Source organism: Terrapene carolina, unplaced genomic scaffold, assembly GCF_002925995.2.
Source record: "Terrapene carolina triunguis isolate 2854851 unplaced genomic scaffold, T_m_triunguis-2.0 Scaffold33911, whole genome shotgun sequence".
Taxonomy (NCBI): Eukaryota; Metazoa; Chordata; order Testudines; family Emydidae; genus Terrapene; species Terrapene triunguis.
In genome coordinates, this window is record NW_020698262.1 from 11,752,478 (window position 1) to 11,771,110 (window position 18,633).

Genomic DNA, 18,633 nt, shown 5'->3' on the forward strand with positions numbered 1-18,633 from the left:
TGTGGAACTTCTTGCCAGAGGATGTTGTGAAGGCCAAAACTACAACAGGGTTCAAAAAAGAACTAGATAAATTCATGGAGGATAGGTCCATCAATGGCTATTAGCCAGGATGGGCAGGGATGGTGTCTCTAGCCTCTGTTTGCCAGAAGCTGGGAATGGGCGACAGGGGATGGATCACTTGATGATTACCTGTTCTGTTCATTCTCTCTGGGACACCTGGTATTGGCCACTGTTGGAAGACAGGATACTGGCCTAGATGGACCTTTGGTCTGACCCAGTATGGCCATTCTTATGTTCTTATGATGGACAATAAAGAAGGCCATTGGATTATTAGTATAGAGCAGATGCTGACTCAGATTATAACCTTCTAAGATTCCTTCCTTGGACTGATCAGTGGAACAGCCAAATTGGAAACAATTCTGTAGTTAATAGGACTCTAGGAATTTGGTTTAAAATTAGGGGAAATTAATATGCACTTTTCTCTCATCTTGACCTCCACTGAGGGAAACAGGCACCTCTGATCCCCCCAGGTTTGCATGAATAGGAGGTGATAAAAAAGGAGATATTTCTGTGTTATAAACACCTATACCACAATCACATTTTTATCATTCTTGATGTGCTAAGAAAGAAGCCTTTCCCTTAATGTCTGTTCTTTCAAATTTTGGAAAGGAAAAATTGAAAAAGAAATAGGTCCCAAGAGAGATGACTGAATTACAAAGTTACCCAACAGAAAGGTATAACATGAAAAGTCTGTCTCATTACGTACTCTGAGTAAATCCAATATAGAAGGACTCTCTGTTAAACAGCAAGAAGTATTTCATGTAGATATTGATACGGAGGAGTGGCAGGTGGATTTTTAAAGCACAAAGCTGTGTTATTGCCAATAATCTTGTCAAAATTCAGTATAAAATAACATAAAGGATTATATCCCCTCCAAATTATACGCCACTAAAATGAGTACTACTAAAGCTTGCTGGAAGGAATGCAATCACAAAGGTACAACCTGGTACTATTCTAAGCTGAATTTTTTTCATGTAATATAATTTCTATAATATAGATATAATGTAAAAGGGATGTAGCAGTCCAATCACCCCCAAATTCTGGGGTTTGGCAGTCAGCGATAACGTGTACAATGTCAGAAATTGTCAAGAATTGCTGCTTTTGGCTGGTAAATACTCATAAATTCAGACTGTGAAGTGCCTCCAGTACAGGAGTTACAAAATATATGGCATGGCGAGGAAATGGATAAATTAACATAGTCCTTTAAAAACAAAATCAAGCAGTCTTTTGCAGTGTGGTCTCCTTTTCTCGACTGCACCTCAGCACACCCCAAATCACTTGCTCAGCACACCCCAAATCACTTGAGGTCACTCTAGAACAGGAGTGGGCAAACTACGGCCCGAGGGCCGGATCCAGCCCACAAGCTGTTTTAAGCCCGTTGGGTCGGGGACTAATCACGCGGCTCAGCCCTGCTCTAGCGCTCCAGCTGGGGTGCTGGGTCAGGACCGCGCCATGCTTGAGGAAAGTGTCGCTCGGAGCCTGCACCCCTGAGCCTCTCGCCACGCTCCAACCCCCTGCCCCAGCCCTGATCCCCCTCCCGCTCTCCAAACCCCTCGATCCCAGCCCGGAGCACCCTCCTGCATCCCAAACCTCTCATCCCCAGCCCCACCACAGAGCCCACACCCCCAGCCTGAGCCTGCACCTCTTCCTGCACCCCTACCCCAGCCCTGATCCCCCTCCCACCCTCTGAATCCCTCGGTCCCAACCCAGAGCACCCTCCTACATCCCAAACTCCTCATCCCCAGCCCCACCCCAGAGCCCGCACCCCCTCCCGCACCCCAACTCCAATTTTGTGAGCATTCATGGCCCGCCATACAATTTCTATTCCCCGATGTGGCCCTCAGGCCAAAAAGTTTGCCCACCCCTGCTCTAGGAGGTCACCTCCTTTTATCCCCTATGCTTCTCAGGGAATTTCTGGCTTACCCACTCCTCTGTGGCCATCCACCTAGACACAACTGAGAAATCAAATTTTATAAAAACCTGTGTTAGGATAATTATTTGTTCTTTGTTCACTGTTGTTGAGGTTTTTTGCTTGTTAATTTTGTTTGTTTAAATCTGCTGATCGGTGTGGTTTGAAAAGTTTATTGTACAAATTACAGCATATGGAAGCTAATGATTTCAGCATTTGGTATAGGTTTAAAAGAAGAGCTTATTGGGGAGACATTATTGATTAGATATGCCTAAAATATATTCTGACCTCATACTTCTCCTTATAAAAGTACATACTTAAACTGTTCTGTAATGAGTAAGATGGTTTCTGATTGCTCAGCGCCAACAATGAACCTAACCTAAAGCAGTCAGAATGCAGATCTATAATGATTCATTGAGCACAAACATTCGTTAGAACTAATTATTAAATCTACCCATTTATTATACAGTAGGGACACAGTGTAACAATATATTGTCAAAAATTAATGTCTTTGGCTGTGAGAATGATGATCTTGGCTTTGTCTCCTTACTTATGCAGCAGCAAGAGACCATTCTTTTATAGGAATGTTCTATTCCGTTGACATTGTCACGTAACTAGGCCAACCAATTCAAAGCCTCTGCAACAGCCACCACCAGAATTATAACCCCTTCATTAGTTATCACCGCTAGCCCCAATAAGGTATTTTACATTCAGCAGAAGCATAATACCTGTTAAATATTTTTGAAAATATATATAGATGTAATACACTTCCCTAATTACTAGGCCTGTCAAGCAATTAAAAAAATTAATCATGATTAATCGCACTGTTAAACAACAATAGAATAGCATTTATTTAAATATTTTTTGATGTTTTCTACGTTTTCAAATATATTGATTTCCATTACAACACAGAACACAAAGTGTACAGTGCTCACTTTATATTTATTTTTGATTACAAATATTTGTGCTATAAAAACAAAAGAAATGGTATTTTTCAATTCACCTCATATAAGTACTGTAATACAGTCTCTTTATCATGAAAGGTGAACTTACAAATGTAGAATTATGTACAAAAAATAACTGCATTCAAAAATAAAACAATGTAAAACTTTAGAGCCTACAAGTCCACACAGTTCTCCTTCTTGTTCAGTCAGTCACTCAGACAAACAAGTTTGTTTACATTTGCTGGAGACAATGCTACCCACTTCTCCTTTACAATGTCACCTGAAAGTGAGAACAGGTGTTCTTCTTCGAGAGATGTCCCTGTGGGTGCTCCACTTCAGGTCAAGGTGCGTCCCAGCGCCTTCGATCCGAGATTTCTACAGCAGTACCCCTACGGGCCGCGCACACGCTGTGCCTGCCTCACGAGCTGTCAGTGTTTGAATAGCGCGTGCATGGCCCGGGCTCCTCAGTTCCTTCTCTACCGTCCCCGGCTAGCGACGGAGTTCAGCAGTGCTCTCAGGTGTACTCAGAGATGGTTCTGTATCTCAGTTTAATTTAGATAGTTTAGTCATAGTTACTATTTAAGAAAAATAGTTTAGTTTTTAGAGTTATTTAAAAAAAAACCCCTCAGCTACGGACATGCCCGGCTCCCCCGGCTTCAAGAGAGGCCATCCCTATCTCGGATCGTCATTCATAGTGTGTACGCTGTTTGGGGGAGTCTCATGTACCCCCAAAATGCGTCCACCGTAATAAGCTTAAAGCGTGAACCCACAAGGACAGGGAGCTCAAACTGAAACTCCCTCAGACCTTTGTCTGACCCTGGCCAGCAAAGCTCTTTAAAACCCTCAAGGGAGAAAGGTAAAACAAAGAAATGGCCAGCTTCCTCCCCCCTCAGGGGCTGCTCCTCAGCCAAGAAGTCTCAAGTGTCTTCCACCTCACAAGTGCCCACTGCTCCTTGGCTCAGCACTTTTAACTCTGCAAGCACCTCAGGCACGGCTGCTCAGCTTCCTGGTGCCGAGGCTCAGGGCTTTCAGCTGCCCACCTCCTACGGCACGGTGCCGAGAGCTGTCACGGTGCTGAGAGCACAAACAGAGATCATGGCACCGCCGTTTGATCGCTCCCGGCACCGAGCTGCCTCGTGTCACCTGCCTGCCCGACAGTGCCCATGTCTGGGGCACCTACTCCTGCGGCACAGTATGCACCCCCAGTGCAACCTTCGGTACAGCAGCTGCCTCCGCAGACTCTGCCTGCACCAACAGCAGCGGCACCGTAGAAAAGCTGTCTGGCGCTCCACGATGCTTTCTTACATGGATAGGCAGATAAGACCTGAAGTAGCCGCTTCGCCTGCACAGGACATCGCTCCCCATCCTACAGCGATAGCACCACAGGAGGCCACAGTGCCCCCACCACCTCCCACTACTGATGAGCTCAAGATTATCCTGGAGGAGGTACCAGAAACCCACCATGAACTCACCGACATATTATAAGCTACCACCTCATCCAAAATAGCCCTACCAATTAATGGGGCCGTCATGGAACCAGCTAAAATTATCTGGCAGACCCCAGCCACGATAACCCCCTCTAGCAAGAGACTGGACTGCAAATATTTTGTCCCGTCGAAGGGTTGGAAGTTTCTATTTACTCACCCATCAACCAATTCGCTAGTGGTCGAGGCGGCCAACCAGAAAAATAAGCACCAGCCTTTCCAATTTACCCCATCTGACAAGGAGAACAAGAGACTGGACTCCTTTGGGCGCAAAGTGTATTCATCTTCCACTTTTCAATTCCGAGTAGCGAATTATGCGGCGCTCTTAGCAAAATATCACCACAAAAATTATGCTAAAGTAATGCAATTTATTGATAATGTGTCAGAAGACAAACGAAATTCAAAGCAGTGGTGTCCGAGGGCCAATTGGTCTCCTGCACAACTCTTCAGGTCGCTCTCGATGCTGCAGATGCAGCTGCCAGATTCACGGCCATCGTCATGCGGCGTGCCTCGTGGTTTACTACTTCCTCCTTTCCCAAGGAGATACAGAGCACTATCCAGGATCTTCCCTTCGATGGGGACAAGCCTCTACAACCAATGAGGTCCTCCATTCCATGAAAGAATCACGTGCCACACTCAGATCTTTAGGCCTCCAGCCACCTGCCACAAAAAAGAGGCAGGACAGATATCAGCCATACCAATGGCCATGCTACCATGCTTTTGCACAAAATCAACACTTCAGACAATATGGTACGCAGCAACAACAACACCATAGACCCAGAACCCAACGGCGTCGCCCTCCACAAACGACAGCGACCCACCCTCCTGCCTCAAACAAACAAATTTGAAGCCTTGGTTGAGGGTACAGAAAACCTCCCACCCTCTTCAGCATCAATTTCAGCCATCCATTTCTTTGGACACCGTCTGCGCCCGTTCCTTACCAACTGGAAAGCTATCACTATGAACAGATGCGTCCTGGAAATTATCAGATCGGGTTATGCCATCCCCTTCCTCTCTGTACCCCCTACCCACCCTCCCACCCCGTCCCTTTCCAGGGACTCCCTCATGAACAGTTGCTCCGTCAAGAGGTACAACACCTCATACAGCTAGGAGCGATAGAGCGGGTACCTGCTCAATACAGAGGGAAAGGGTTTTACTCCAACTACTTCTTGACAGAAAAGAAAAATGGCAGATGGTGCCCTATCCTCGACCTTCGACACCTAAACAGGTTTGTCAAGAAAGAGAAATTCCGGATGGTTACTTTACCAACGATAATTCCGACGCTGGAGCAGGGAGATTGGTTTTCAACCCTCGATCTCCAAGACACATATTTCCATTTCACTATCCACCCTGCCCATCAACATTTTCTCAGATTTGCCGTGGGAATGGAACACTACCAATACAGGGTCCTGCCATTTGGCCTTTCCACTGCCTCTCGTGTCTTCTCCAAAGTGCTAGCAGTCGTAATAGCACATCTCAGAAAGAAAGGGGTCCTCATTTTTCCTTACCTGGACAATTGTCTCCTCAAGTCCCCCACTCACTTGGAGGCGATCTGAGTGACTTTTGCAACTATGCACTGCTTCCACACCCTGGGTCTGCAAATAAACAGAAACAAATCTACCTTATGACCTACCCAACAGATCGATTTCATCGGGGCACACCTTGACTCCACCATCGGTCTTGCCTCTCTTCCCCAGGACAGATTCCACACAGTGGGTACCCTAATTACCCAGATACGTGCCAGCCCACGGGTTACAGTCTGAGATTCCCTGCAGCTGTTAGGGCACATGGCCACTGCGACATTCGTGGTCCCAAATGCCCGCCTGTACATGCGATGCCTTCAGGGGGGCTAGCCATGGTATACAAACCAAATATCCACAGATTAAATAAATTGCTAACTATGCCTCCGAAAGTCAAGGACTCGCTCCTCTGGTGGACCTCTCCTATCAACATCTGTGCCGGGATTCCCTTCCGACAAGAACCCCCTTCACTGACCATCATTACAGATGCATCCCTCATAGGATGGGGAGCGTACATGGGTCACCTCACCACTCAGGGCCTCTGGTCCTCTACGGAAACCAAGTTTCACAGAAATCTACTTGAGCTCCAGCCGTACGCAATGCCTGCCTCCTTTTCCTTCCCATTATCCAAAACCACAGAATTCGGATCATGACAGACAACATCGCATGCATGTTCTATGTGAACAGACGCGGGGAGCCCGGTCCTACTCCCTCTGCACAGAGGCGGTAAAACTATGGAATTGGTGCCTTCAACACAATATCCATATCTCCACCTCATATCTGCCCGGTTCTCAGAACACCACCGCAGACGAGCTCAGTCGATACTTCCCCATACAACACGAGTGGGAACTTGACGACGCCATCCTATCCTCCATTTTCCAGACCTGGGGTTATCCCGAACTAGATCTATTTGCCACGGCAATAAACAAAAAATGCCCGACATTCTGCTCCAGAGCCAGCCTGGGAAACACTCTCGAGGAGACGCCTTCATGCTCCCATGGACTGACATTCTCATGTATGCGTTTCCACCAATACCTCTGTTGAACAGAATAATACAGAAGATAAGAACAGACAGATCCAACATCATTCTAATAGTCCCATTGTGGCCCTGACAACCATGGTATCCCTTCCTCATGCGGATGTCGGTCAAGCCGTCGATTCCCCTCCCCCCCCCAGCAACCTCGTATCACAATGCGGGGGCCAGCTATTTCACCCCGACATACAGCGACTCCACCTGAGGGCCCGGCCAATCAATGGTTCTCTAATGAGGAGTTAGCATGTTCTGAACAAGTGCGGACAGTCCTACTACACAGCAGGACACACACCACACGCACTACTTACCTACATAAATGGAAGAGGTCACATCTTGGTGTACGGCCAAACAGACCTCCCCAGTTTCCACCCCACTCCCACTGATACTGGATTACCTGCTAGACCTTAAAACATTAGGTCTCTCCGTGAGTTCCCTCAAGGTCCACCTCGCGGCAATCACCACATTTCACCATAAGATCGACAACACTACGGTCTTTACCCATCCAGTAACCAAAAGGTTCCTGAAGGGCATCCAAACATTATATCCAGACGTAAAACCACCTGCTGCGCCCTGGGACCTCCACCTAGTCCTCAAAGCCCTGATGGATAAACCCTTTGAGCCAATGGCTACTTGCTCCCTTCTCCACCTATCCGTGAAGACCACCTTCCTGATAGCAATCACGTCTGCCAGACGAGAAGGAGAAATGGGAGCACTCATGGCAGAACCTCCGTATACCACATTCTTCCGTGATAAGGTCACACTCCGCACACACCCGAAGTTTCTGCCTAAGATGCACTCTTCCTTTCACCTCAATGAGCCAATACACCTACCAACATTTTCCCCAAAACCCCACGCTAATGCTTTTGAAACAGCAATGCACATTCTTGATGTGCGCAGAGCACTATCCTTTTACCTGGATAGAACAAAACCCCTTTTTTAGGAAAATCCCCAAATTTTTCGTCTCTACCACTCAGCGATCACAGGGAAAAGCTATCTCTACGCAGAGACTCTCCAAATGGATTGCAGACTGCATACGTCTCTGCTACCAACTGAAGCACATACAACCCCTGACATAAATTAGGACACACTCTACTAGAGCTGTCTCCACTTCCACTGACTTTCTCCGTAATGTCCCGCTTTCTGACATATGCAAGGCAGCTACCTGGGCATCGAACCTTACCTTCGCCAATCATTACGCTCTCATGCACATGCAGCATCCGACACCAGGATGGGTAGAGCTGTCTTGTCAACAGCCTTCTTACCTGATCCAAAGTCCCGACCATCCTAAAGGATACTGCTTTTCAGTCACCTGAAGTGGAGCACCCACAGGGACATCTCTCTTGAAGAAGAGGAGGTTACTCACCCTGTGCAGTAACTGACTTCTTCGAGATGAGTGTCCCTGTGGGTGCTCCACTACCCACCCTCCTCCCCTCTACTTCGGAATCTGGAACGGACTCCGTTGTAGAGAAGGAACTGAGGAGCCCGGGCCGTGCACGCGCTAGTCAAACACTGACAGCTCGTGAGGCAGGCACAGCACATGCGCGGCCCGTAGGGGTACTGCTGTAGAAATCTCTGATCAAAGGCGCTGGGACGCACCTTGACCTGAAGTGGAGCACTCACAGGGACACTCATCTCGAAGAACGTCCATTACTGCACAGGGTGAGTAACCTCCTCTTCACATGGCACTGTTGTAATCGGTGTCGCAAGATATTTACGTGCCAGATGCGTTAAAGATTCATATGTCCCTTCATGCTTCCACCACCCTCCCAAAGGACATGTGTCTATGCTAATGAGGGGTTGTGCTTGATAACGATCCAAAGTAGTGCAGACTGACGCATGTTCACTTTCATCATCTGAGTCAGATGCCACCAGCAGAAGGTTGAGTTTCTTTTTTGGTCGTTCGAGTTCTGGAGTTTTCACACTGGAGTGTTGCTCTTTTAAGACTTCTGAAAGCATGTTTCACCCCTCATCCCTCTCAGATTTTGGAAGGCACTTCACATTCTTAAAACTTGGGTCAAGTGCTGTAGCTATCTTTAGAAATCTCACATTGGTATCTTTTTTGCGTTTTGTCAAATCTGCAGTGAAAGTGTTTTTAAAATGAACAACGTGTGCTGGGTCATCTTCCGAGACTGCAATAACATGAAATATATGGCAGAATGTGGGTAAAACAGAGCAGGAGACTGTAGCGGGGTGAACACCCGCTCCAGCCTGGAAGGGGTTGGAAAAGCGCTGCAGAGGGCTGGGGCTGGGGCAAGGAGCAAAACCCCGGCTGATTGGCGGAAGTGGCTGCAGCTGGGGCCACGCCCCAAACAGAGCAACTCGGCCTTATAAGAAGGCCAGGGCAGCCAGAAGCTGAAGAGTCTCACTCTGACTGGAGAGAGAGACAGGCCTGGCTGCTGGGGAACTCACCGGGGACCTAGAGTGAGGCAGGGCTGGGGAAAGGCCTTGGGGGCAGGGAAGCCCTAGACCAGCAACTCCCCAGGCTGCAGGGCCTGGTCCTAGGCCCACATAGGTATTAGGGTTGCAGAGGGGCAGCCTGAGGGTGGGCAAAGGCAGCCAGTCCAAACCCCTTGTTGCCTGTGATGATTGGCTGATAGACTGCAGTCCGCCCCAGGGCGCGGGGGCTGGATGGTGACTGGCAGTAGCCACGACTGAGGTGACGTGGGGATAGGGGGTGGGGGTTCCCCTGGATGGGGAGACCCAGAGAGAGAGTGGGGTGCGGCCAGGGGGGCAGCACCCAAGCCAAGGGCACCGGGGTCCGGGAGGTACACAGGGGCCAACGACAGGTGGGACACCTGGCCTGCAGAGGGCGCTCCGACGACTGGTGAGCTAATTCCCAAGACGACCAGCAGGAGGCGCCACAGGGGTGAGTCTGCGCCTGATCACAGAGACATACTATTCTTCCCCAAGTAGTTCAGTCACAAATTTAATTAACGCATTATTTTTTTAACGAGCATCATCAGCATGGAAGTATGTCCTCTGGAATGGTGGCCAAAGTATGAAGGGGCATACAAATGTTTAGCATATCTGGCGTGTAAATACCTTGCAATACCGGCTACAGAAGTGCCATGCGAATGCCTGTTCTCACTTTCAGGTGGCATTGTAAATAAGAAGCAGGCAGCATTCTCGCCTATAAATGTAAACAAATGTGTTTGTCTTAATGATTGGCTGAACAAGAAGTAGGATGTGTGGACTTGTAGGCACTAAAGTATTACATTGTTTTGTTTTGGAGTGATGTTACGTAACAAAGCCCCCAAAATTTGTAAGTTGTGCTTTCACGATAAAGAGATTGCATTACGGTATTGTATGAGGTGAATTGAAAAACACTGTTTCTTTTCTTTATCATTTTTATAGTACAAATATTTGTAATAAAAATAATATAAAGTGAGCACTGTACACTTTGTATTATATGTTGTAATTGAAATCAATATATTTGAAAATGTACAAAAACATCAAAAAATATTTAATAAATTTCAATTGGTATTCTATTGTTTAACAGTGCGATTAAAACTGCGATTAATCACAATTAATATTTTTGTGTTAATCGCTTGAGTTAACTGCGATTAAATAACAACCCTACTAATTACCTTTTCCAAAGTGATTTTAAGAATGTAAAAAATTGCAAATTTTGTGAAAATATGGCCTACTGCATTAGCAGTACTGTATATCCATACAAGCTAGAGGCATCAGACACCTGGTCCAGTAACGAGAGCCAATCATCCCGGCAAAGCTCTTCTCCTACTCCATATCATGGGCTTTAGGATACATCTGTAATAACAAACGAAGCCAAAGGTTTTTATGCAAACATAAAATCTAGCAGAAAAAGCCCCAGCTCTGGTTAATTACAACACAGCACTCTGGTCACTGACTGCAGAGCTCTAGCTCCTCCTCTCCTCTCACTGAGCATCTGGGTTTCTTCTGGAGGTGTCATTGGGCCATTAGTCCCCAGTGCTGCTTTATTACCCTCCCCCCGTACACTTACAGGAGACCTGGGCAGAGATCTTCCTCTGACTATTGGGATTCAGGCAGGGCCTCTGATTCTACACCCTGATTCAAAGGCCACTGGAATAATGGACATGCTCCCGTGGACCTGACTGGGGGGCTTTGGATTAGGGCCACAGAACAGCATGATGTAAACACCAGTGTTCCATTTTGTTTCTCTTCTCAGAATGTTGGTGTAACCCCCAACTAGGCTAATTGGAATGGGGTGCACTCATTACAAGAAAAATAGGTTCAGCTGTTAGTTATAGGAAGCAGTGTGTAAGTGCCACATAACAGCCTCATTCTGTTTGTGTTAATCAAAGGTGGTTTTATTTTAATTAAAGAAATGAAACCGGGAGTATTTAGCATAATCCCTCAGGATGGTTTTGTGCCGTCACTAGTGCTGATACATTTTGAATACAGAACTGTTTTGTATTACAGAATCATAAGAGAGGTAAACGTTTCCAGGTATGTTGGCTGTTAACCGTTTCACTAAAAAATTGAAGGAATCCAGATTTTATAAAACACAACAAAGTGCTTCTGGTCTAACTGTCCTTCAGTATGAATACCATATTCTCTTGGAAACCCTTGCAGTTTAACTTAACCATTATTGATGGATAGTTTTTTAGTGGGGTTCTTGTTTTTTTGGTCTCACATCTGTTTTGTAATTACAGATGTTTCACAATGTTCACAATGCCTTTGTAATTATGGTTGTTTACAGGATATTTTCTCTGTTGGTTTGTCTGCAGGTGTTACAGGGTGCTCAGTTGATAGCTGTTGCCTCTGCAGATCCTGCATCTGGGGGCGTAGATGGATCCCCACTCCAAGGGAGTGATATCCAGGTCCAATACGTCCAGCTGGCACCAGTGACAGACCACGCTGCTACTAATCAAGTACGTATTTTTTCCCATTTGAAAGTACTTAAAAAGATGCTAATGCCTGTCAGAATAACTATGTTGCTGTCCACAAATATTCCATTCCCTTAGGGTTTATAATACGCAATTTCTCAACTCTAAAAATGTCTCCTATAATGAATGCCTCCATTTATAAACAGCCTTTGACTATTCCTGGCCTTGTTCCTACCTCTGAGTCCTTGCTTGATTGCCCCTAGAGTATAGTCATTTTAGTCATCATCATTTTCCTGAATCAGTAAAAGAGGAACACCAAGCTGATAGGACAGGAGGAAGATGTTTGCCTGGAGTCATATTAGGAAAGCTTCTTTCAGCCTGAGGTTCTCAAGTCCAATCTTCTTGAAGGGTGCCTGCCCTTCCTGCCTGCAGTTCAATCATTTTGATCCACTGTTTGGATTTCCCACATCAGCTGCAGTGTTAGCAATTGTAAGCAAACACTTGAGGCTCTCTTTTAAAATGGAAGCATTATCCTTCATGCCAACATGAATGTTCATGTAGCTGGCTATAGAAAACTCTTGTTTTTCTCAGGAAATATAAAGGTATTTGAACCCGGCAGTGATCTCAGGCCATCTGACTGCAACCTGACAGTCACTCACCAAGAGTACATGCCTAATTTCTCATCCGCTCAAAGCAGTGACTGATGCTGATGGCAACAAAACGAGGCTGGTCTCAAACAGTGTCAAATTTTCGAAGGTAGTTGCTTTACTCCCAAAACTGCTCAAAGGAGCCCAGAAGGAATGCAAACTGAACTGCCAGCCATATCATGAACGGTATTATGACAGCAGTGCCACTAGCTGGCTCCAGAGTTGGATTTTGTCACCATTCCTATGTAAACCCCTATTTTGTGAGGATGTCTAACCGGGCTGCAGATATTGGCTATGGGCAAAAAATTGCTTGATCAGCTCTCTGGAAAAGAAAATGTTGCATTTTGTAAGTTACTATGTTCTCCAGTATTGTGTATGTGTATTGGAGGTTACCAGTTTGATTGGCTTGTTTTAGACTGTTAAGATTAAAAAATAGTTTCCGTTTACAAACCAAAGTCCTGCTTTTTGGAGGGCCTCCTGAGTGGTGCAGAGCATCCTGCACTCAAATTGGAGTGAATGCAAGTTGAGGTTGCTCAGCAACTTCAAGTTTTGGGGACAAAAGAATTTTAAATGGCCTGACTTTTACATGCATTTTGAATACAGAGGTGTAATAAGCAAGGCTTGCTGCTGACAGCGTATTCTGTCATGAGTGGAAAGAAACCCTTCCCAAGTGTGCTGGAAGTGTGCATATCCAGAATGACATGCAAGAGCGATAAGCCTTGACATGTAACCTGAAGCTGGTCTATTGTGTCCAGGAGCCTTCTGGTGTTTTCAGGCCACTGTAAAAAATAATAATAATAGTGATTATGCATTTTTATTTATAGATCCCCTATGCCTGAGGGCCTCTGTGTGCCTAAAATAATATAGCCAGAACTATGCCTTAACAGAGTGGGAATATATGGCCCAATAAATTATCAAACCAGTGTTGGAACAAAATATTCCTGTACATTCTCTACCCATAACGTACAATAAATAAGGACAAAAATAGTGTTTTTACTAATGACCACATGGATCTTCCAAAGCAAAGTACACTTAATCTTAAGGCAAAAGCATCACAGAGAAAATATATGAAAACTAAGAAAGGTCCCACATGCGTGCTAAACATACTAGAAATTGCCCATTTTCCACACAAGGAGGCTAGTCGTACAGTATCCTTTCCAACCCTTAAGCAAGGGTTGAGGTCTCCCCTTGTACAGAAGAGCCCATCCATTTGCTCACTCAAAATGAAGGCCCGGAGTCTGTTTAAATTCAGCCAAACATCTTTCTTTGTCTCTTGGTCTCTGGAAAACCAAGTTTGAACTGGTATATGCAAACCACCTCAGGGCATGGTACCTCTCTGGAGTTGTTTACAGTCTTTGGTCTTGTCTACACTACAGACCTATATCAGCATAGTTACGTCGCTCCGGGATGTGAAAAATCCATCCCCCCTGAGCAACGTAATTATACCAAGCTAGCCCTCCATGTGGACAGCGCTACGTCAGTAGGAGAGCTTCTCCTGCCAACAAAGCTACTGCCTCTCAGGGAGGTGAATTAACTCGCAGCTTCATTAAAGTACTACAGCAGCACAGGTGCACCGATGCAGCATTTTAACTGTAGAAGTGCCCTTACCAGCTCATCTGAGTCTGTTTTGAGTTCCTGGAGGAGCTGTGGTAACCTTCCCCCCGGCGCAGAACCCAATCATACATAAATCATTCATAAATTTAAAACAACGGTCCCCAAAGATACTGCATGGGATTGCAGCGTCTATCACAAATGTCCCAGACAATGAGCTTCTCAGTACGGGGCTCTTGCCATATTTATTTATTTTAAACCGTTAAAGTGCCATGCACACTTCTGGCTCAATCCAAGTAATAAAATACTGCTGCATCGCACATTCAGAGGTGCTCGTTCATAGTAAATTGCCATTGCAGATCTGGGCCCCAGAGTGTTCCCATAAATCACTTCCCACTGAATTTGTTAGGGAGCCGTTTTTTTGTGACATTATCATCCCTCTCAGCTATTAGATCTGACAGGCAGTTGGTTGTCGAGTCCAGCCGTTAACATAGGCATCTGTCTCCCACACGATTGGCAACCACAAAAGGAGTCACTTTCTTTCAGAGACGCTTTGCACTGTGTTAGGTTTTAACATTGTGGCTAACCACAGAGATTTATACCAAGTTGTAGATAAACTGAAAGGAATGTAAAACAAGAGGGGTATGGAAAGAAATGCAAAAAAGGCTAAAAATAAGTTCACGGTAAATAGTTCCTAGTTTGCACAGACTAAAAACTAAGGAACTATAAATGTAAATTAGTAAAATGAACCTAATATTTGCATCACCTTAAAATGTATGGATTACTTATGAACTCATAAACAAATAACCAGGTTGGCTGAAATGATGGAGTGGTCCTGCATAACTGGAAATGAACTGATTGGATAAAGGGAAAAATATTAAATGCACATCTTAGCTCAGTAATGCAGCAGGAACCTGTATTATTTCTTTTTCCAGAAAGTTCTATGCAGAGATATTTTCGTGGTCTCAAACATTTTGAATCTGTTTCTGTATCCAAGCTTGTCAAAAGTGGGGCTCATTGTTGTCCTCCAGGGCCAAAATCCAGTACCCTGCACAAATTCCAAGTTGAAAACATCACATGTGAACACCTCCTTCAGGTCTGAAAATCAGCCTCTAATTTCTCACCTTTCTGCCCTCCAAACAGTGCCTTATTGTTTATGGATGCCAGGTTGCACATGTAAAATTAGAGGCAGAAATGAAGCTCCTTTGAAATTAATCACTCCTTTGAGTTGAACTGAAGCAGATACGAATGCCCTGATGTTCAATACTAATTTCAGTTTATTCAAGCACAGTTTTGTACTTGCAAGTTAATTTAAGGCACAAGTGTTAATAACTAGAAGTCTGACTGGTAATTTGTGCTCACAAATCAGGTACTTAGACATCTAACTAATAGTATGTCAGCGATGCATTGCAGGCACAAAATTGCAACTGCATGTCCAAAGGTCGGGTTGAGATCTGGCTGATATTCAGGGCCTAGAAGTAGTTTGCATACTTTCATGTCCTGATTTCATTCTTTACTTATAGAAACTCTAATGATTCTTGACATATTTATTTGCAAGAACAAAATGTGGTAATATCACATATTATTTTTTTCACTGAAATCTCCTGATTGGGGGTCAAATTTTGGTTAACATGGGGGGAAAACCACACAATGCAAGCTCGCTTGCAAGCCCTTCAAACAGTCTCATACTTCTGGCCTGATAGCCTGAATCCTGGATATATAGTTGGTGCTTGTGTTATAGATTTTTTCCCCCAGGTGTTTAGCTAGTTGCTTTAAAGCTTAGCTGTTGACAAGCTGTTAGCATTATTCTTCTGATTGGCACTGTTATATAGGACAAGTAAATAAGCAATCAAACGACTCAAAGAATTCCACAGGAAAAAAAATTGAAGCTACATGTAATTACTGGCAACAGAACACAAAAAAGCAGGCAAGAATTAATTTCACAGTGAAACCTTAATTTAAGAAGAAAGCTTTGACAAGTTGAACCTCACAGTATTTTTATTTGAATAAGCCACTACAGTCCAGCAGTGTTTGGGTAGGAAAACCATTAGCTGTGTTTCACTCCTGGTTTCTCTGAAGCCCCATCCCAAGTGTTGATGCTAGTTTTTCTTTATTAGGAGAGAGAGGGCAGTAAATAGGGTGCCAAAAAGTACCTTTTCCTGTAATGGCAGTGTTGCTACTCTATTGCTCTTGCACCCTGTCCTGTTCCCAGAGCATCAGTTGGCTCAAAGTACAACTTATATGACAATCTAGGTTCGCTTCGCTTCATGCAGAATCTCTGTCACAAACCCCTGAGGCTCTCCACATTAGCTACTCACTTGGAGGCCTCACTTGACTGGACCAATATGTGAATAACTCACATTCTTAATGCAAACATCTTTTTTTCTTTTTTCTTTTTAAGAGTAAATCAGTCGTATGGGGTTTTGGTTTGTTTTTCTTTTAATCCTGTTCATACAGGTCTATTTCCTCTCTGTAGGAATCGAGAATTCTTTGCCTCCTTTTAGGGGGAGAAAGTTAATTTCCCAGAAAACACCAGGATTATTTACAGTACTTTTATTCTTATTTGACCTTGTTTATTAGGTGTGAATTGCACTTAAATGCGCCTGTCTTGTTTGTCTGAGAACCCCAGAAGGAGTATACAAAAAGGCCCATTGTACACGGTAAAGGTGGAATGCTACTGTGCTAAAACTTATATAAACTCCCATTTCAATTCAGTGTATGCCTGATCCACACACAAGTTTTGGGTTGGTGTAACTATTTTGGTTAGGGTTTTGATTTTTTTTATTGAAATGGTTGTACTGATACAACCGTTAGTGTGGATGGAGTTATACCAGTATAAAGGTGCCTTTTAACAGTATAGTGTATTCCCCTTCCCGTACGAACATTAAGCACTTTTATATCAGTGTAACTGCAGCCATACTGGAGGGAGAGCTGGGGGTGGTGTACTTCTTAAACTTTATGTGTGTGTGTGTGTCTTCTTTTTACTTTGCTCTGGTTTAAGTCCCCTTGATGGTCATCCTTTCCGGCTTTTTTAAAAAATTGGGATTTACAATTTATTTTCTGAGCAGCTTCCTAAGTATTTTATTTATTTTAGATGGCATTTTACCAAAACTCAAAAGTTGGGTTGGCACTAATGGTTCTCCTGCATTCTCTGCCCATCTTTGGAAAAAAAAACTCCTTTAATTTTGGACACATTAGGAAGATCTGGTAATTAATTGAGATTTATATGTGGCCAAAAGGAAGATGATAAAATATTTAGCATCAAAAAAGATATAGTGTTTTAATAACACTTTGCATTTTTATTAGCTTTATGTTTTTCAAAATGCTATACAAACATGTACTCAGCAGTTTCCCCTATACTCCTGTGAGCCAGGTAAGTGACATTATCCCTTTCTCCCAGGTGGGGAGGATGAGACGGTGAAGCAACTGGCATAGAAGGCCACATAGCAAGTCAGTGGTGGAGCGGGGATTAAAGATCTTGACTAACTTGCTTTTAGCATCTTCTTTAATGCACTTGCGTTGAGAAGATCATTTGAAGTAAAATATGAATTCATTTTTTTTGTTTCTTTCCATAGAGCACAGATTCCCTTCAATCAACTATCCAGCCAGAAATGCAGATAGAACACGGAGCAATCCAGATCGAGTAAGGCAAGAATTGTGGAAGCTTCATAGATCCAGATGCCAGTGACCACAGTCAGAAGCTAAGGGTTGCTGCCCACGTACAACAACAGGAGAAAGGATGTGACCATCAGACTAACAGACATTTTCATTTACGTCTCCTGTAAATATCACTGTTCTGTTGGTCTGTTTGTTTTTACACACATGGCTAGATCCTCACCTGGTGTAAATCAGTGTAGCGCTGACTTCAGTGGAACTACATCACTTAACACCAGCTGAGGAGTTGGCCCTCTAAATATACAGGTTCATCCCTTAGGTATTTAAGGAAAAATATTCCCTCCATGAGAAAAAAAACAAAACACCTAATCAATCAAAACATTAAAACCAAGTTAATGTTTTATCCCATCATTTCTTCTGTGAATCGTACCACTGAATGTCCGTAGCTCTCTTATCGAACACATTGCTGCTTTGCAGTACATGCTTTATCACATATAGAAATCAAGAGCTCAAATATTTTTCATTGTTTAAATGGCTTTTTTATTTGCTAAGGTGTTTATAACAAAAAAAGAAAATGTTTAAAAAAAGAAAAAAACCATACTGCAAGTATTAGCCTTTTGCTGGTGATTTCTGTTCAGTGTAATGAAAAATTGTATTTGCAAAAGACTAACAATTTTGTTTGTATTGTTGCTTAACTACTTTTCTAAGGAAAAAAATGCTATCAAATGCTGTAATTATGCATTTCTAAAGAAACAAATAAATGTGTATTTATGAACAGTGTAATTTCCTCTCCCCTCCACCACCCCATTGTATATCCTTAGGTGAGAACACATTTTACACTGGTTATTTTTATAACACTATAGCTATGAAATATTTATAGATATCTGCTGTCTGTAGAGGCATAGTACCAATTCAGAGGTGAGACTAAGTAAAGTTACCTAGGGAGGTGGTGGAGTCTCCTTCCTTGGAGGTTTTTAAGGCCCGGCTTGAGAAAGCCCTGGCTGGGATGATTTAGTTGGGAATTGGTCCTGCTTTGAGCAG

The 18,633-nt window shown here is 44.1% G+C and overlaps 1 protein-coding gene across 2 annotated transcripts in view; it reads left to right on the plus strand.

Annotated features, from left to right (window-relative positions):
* The window catches only part of LOC113409654 (protein BANP), a 251,306-nt gene extending 233,017 nt beyond the window's left edge, over positions 1 to 18,289 (plus strand). For both annotated transcript variants that reach the window (XM_026663811.1, XM_026663812.1), the window contains exons 12-13: positions 11,681 to 11,824; positions 17,553 to 18,289. In XM_026663811.1, coding sequence (XP_026519596.1) covers positions 11,681 to 11,824; positions 17,553 to 17,624 — 216 coding nt within the window. In that variant the 3' untranslated portion in view covers positions 17,625 to 18,289. The remainder of the gene's footprint in view (positions 1 to 11,680; positions 11,825 to 17,552) is intronic.
* Positions 18,290 to 18,633: the final 344 nt, after the last annotated feature.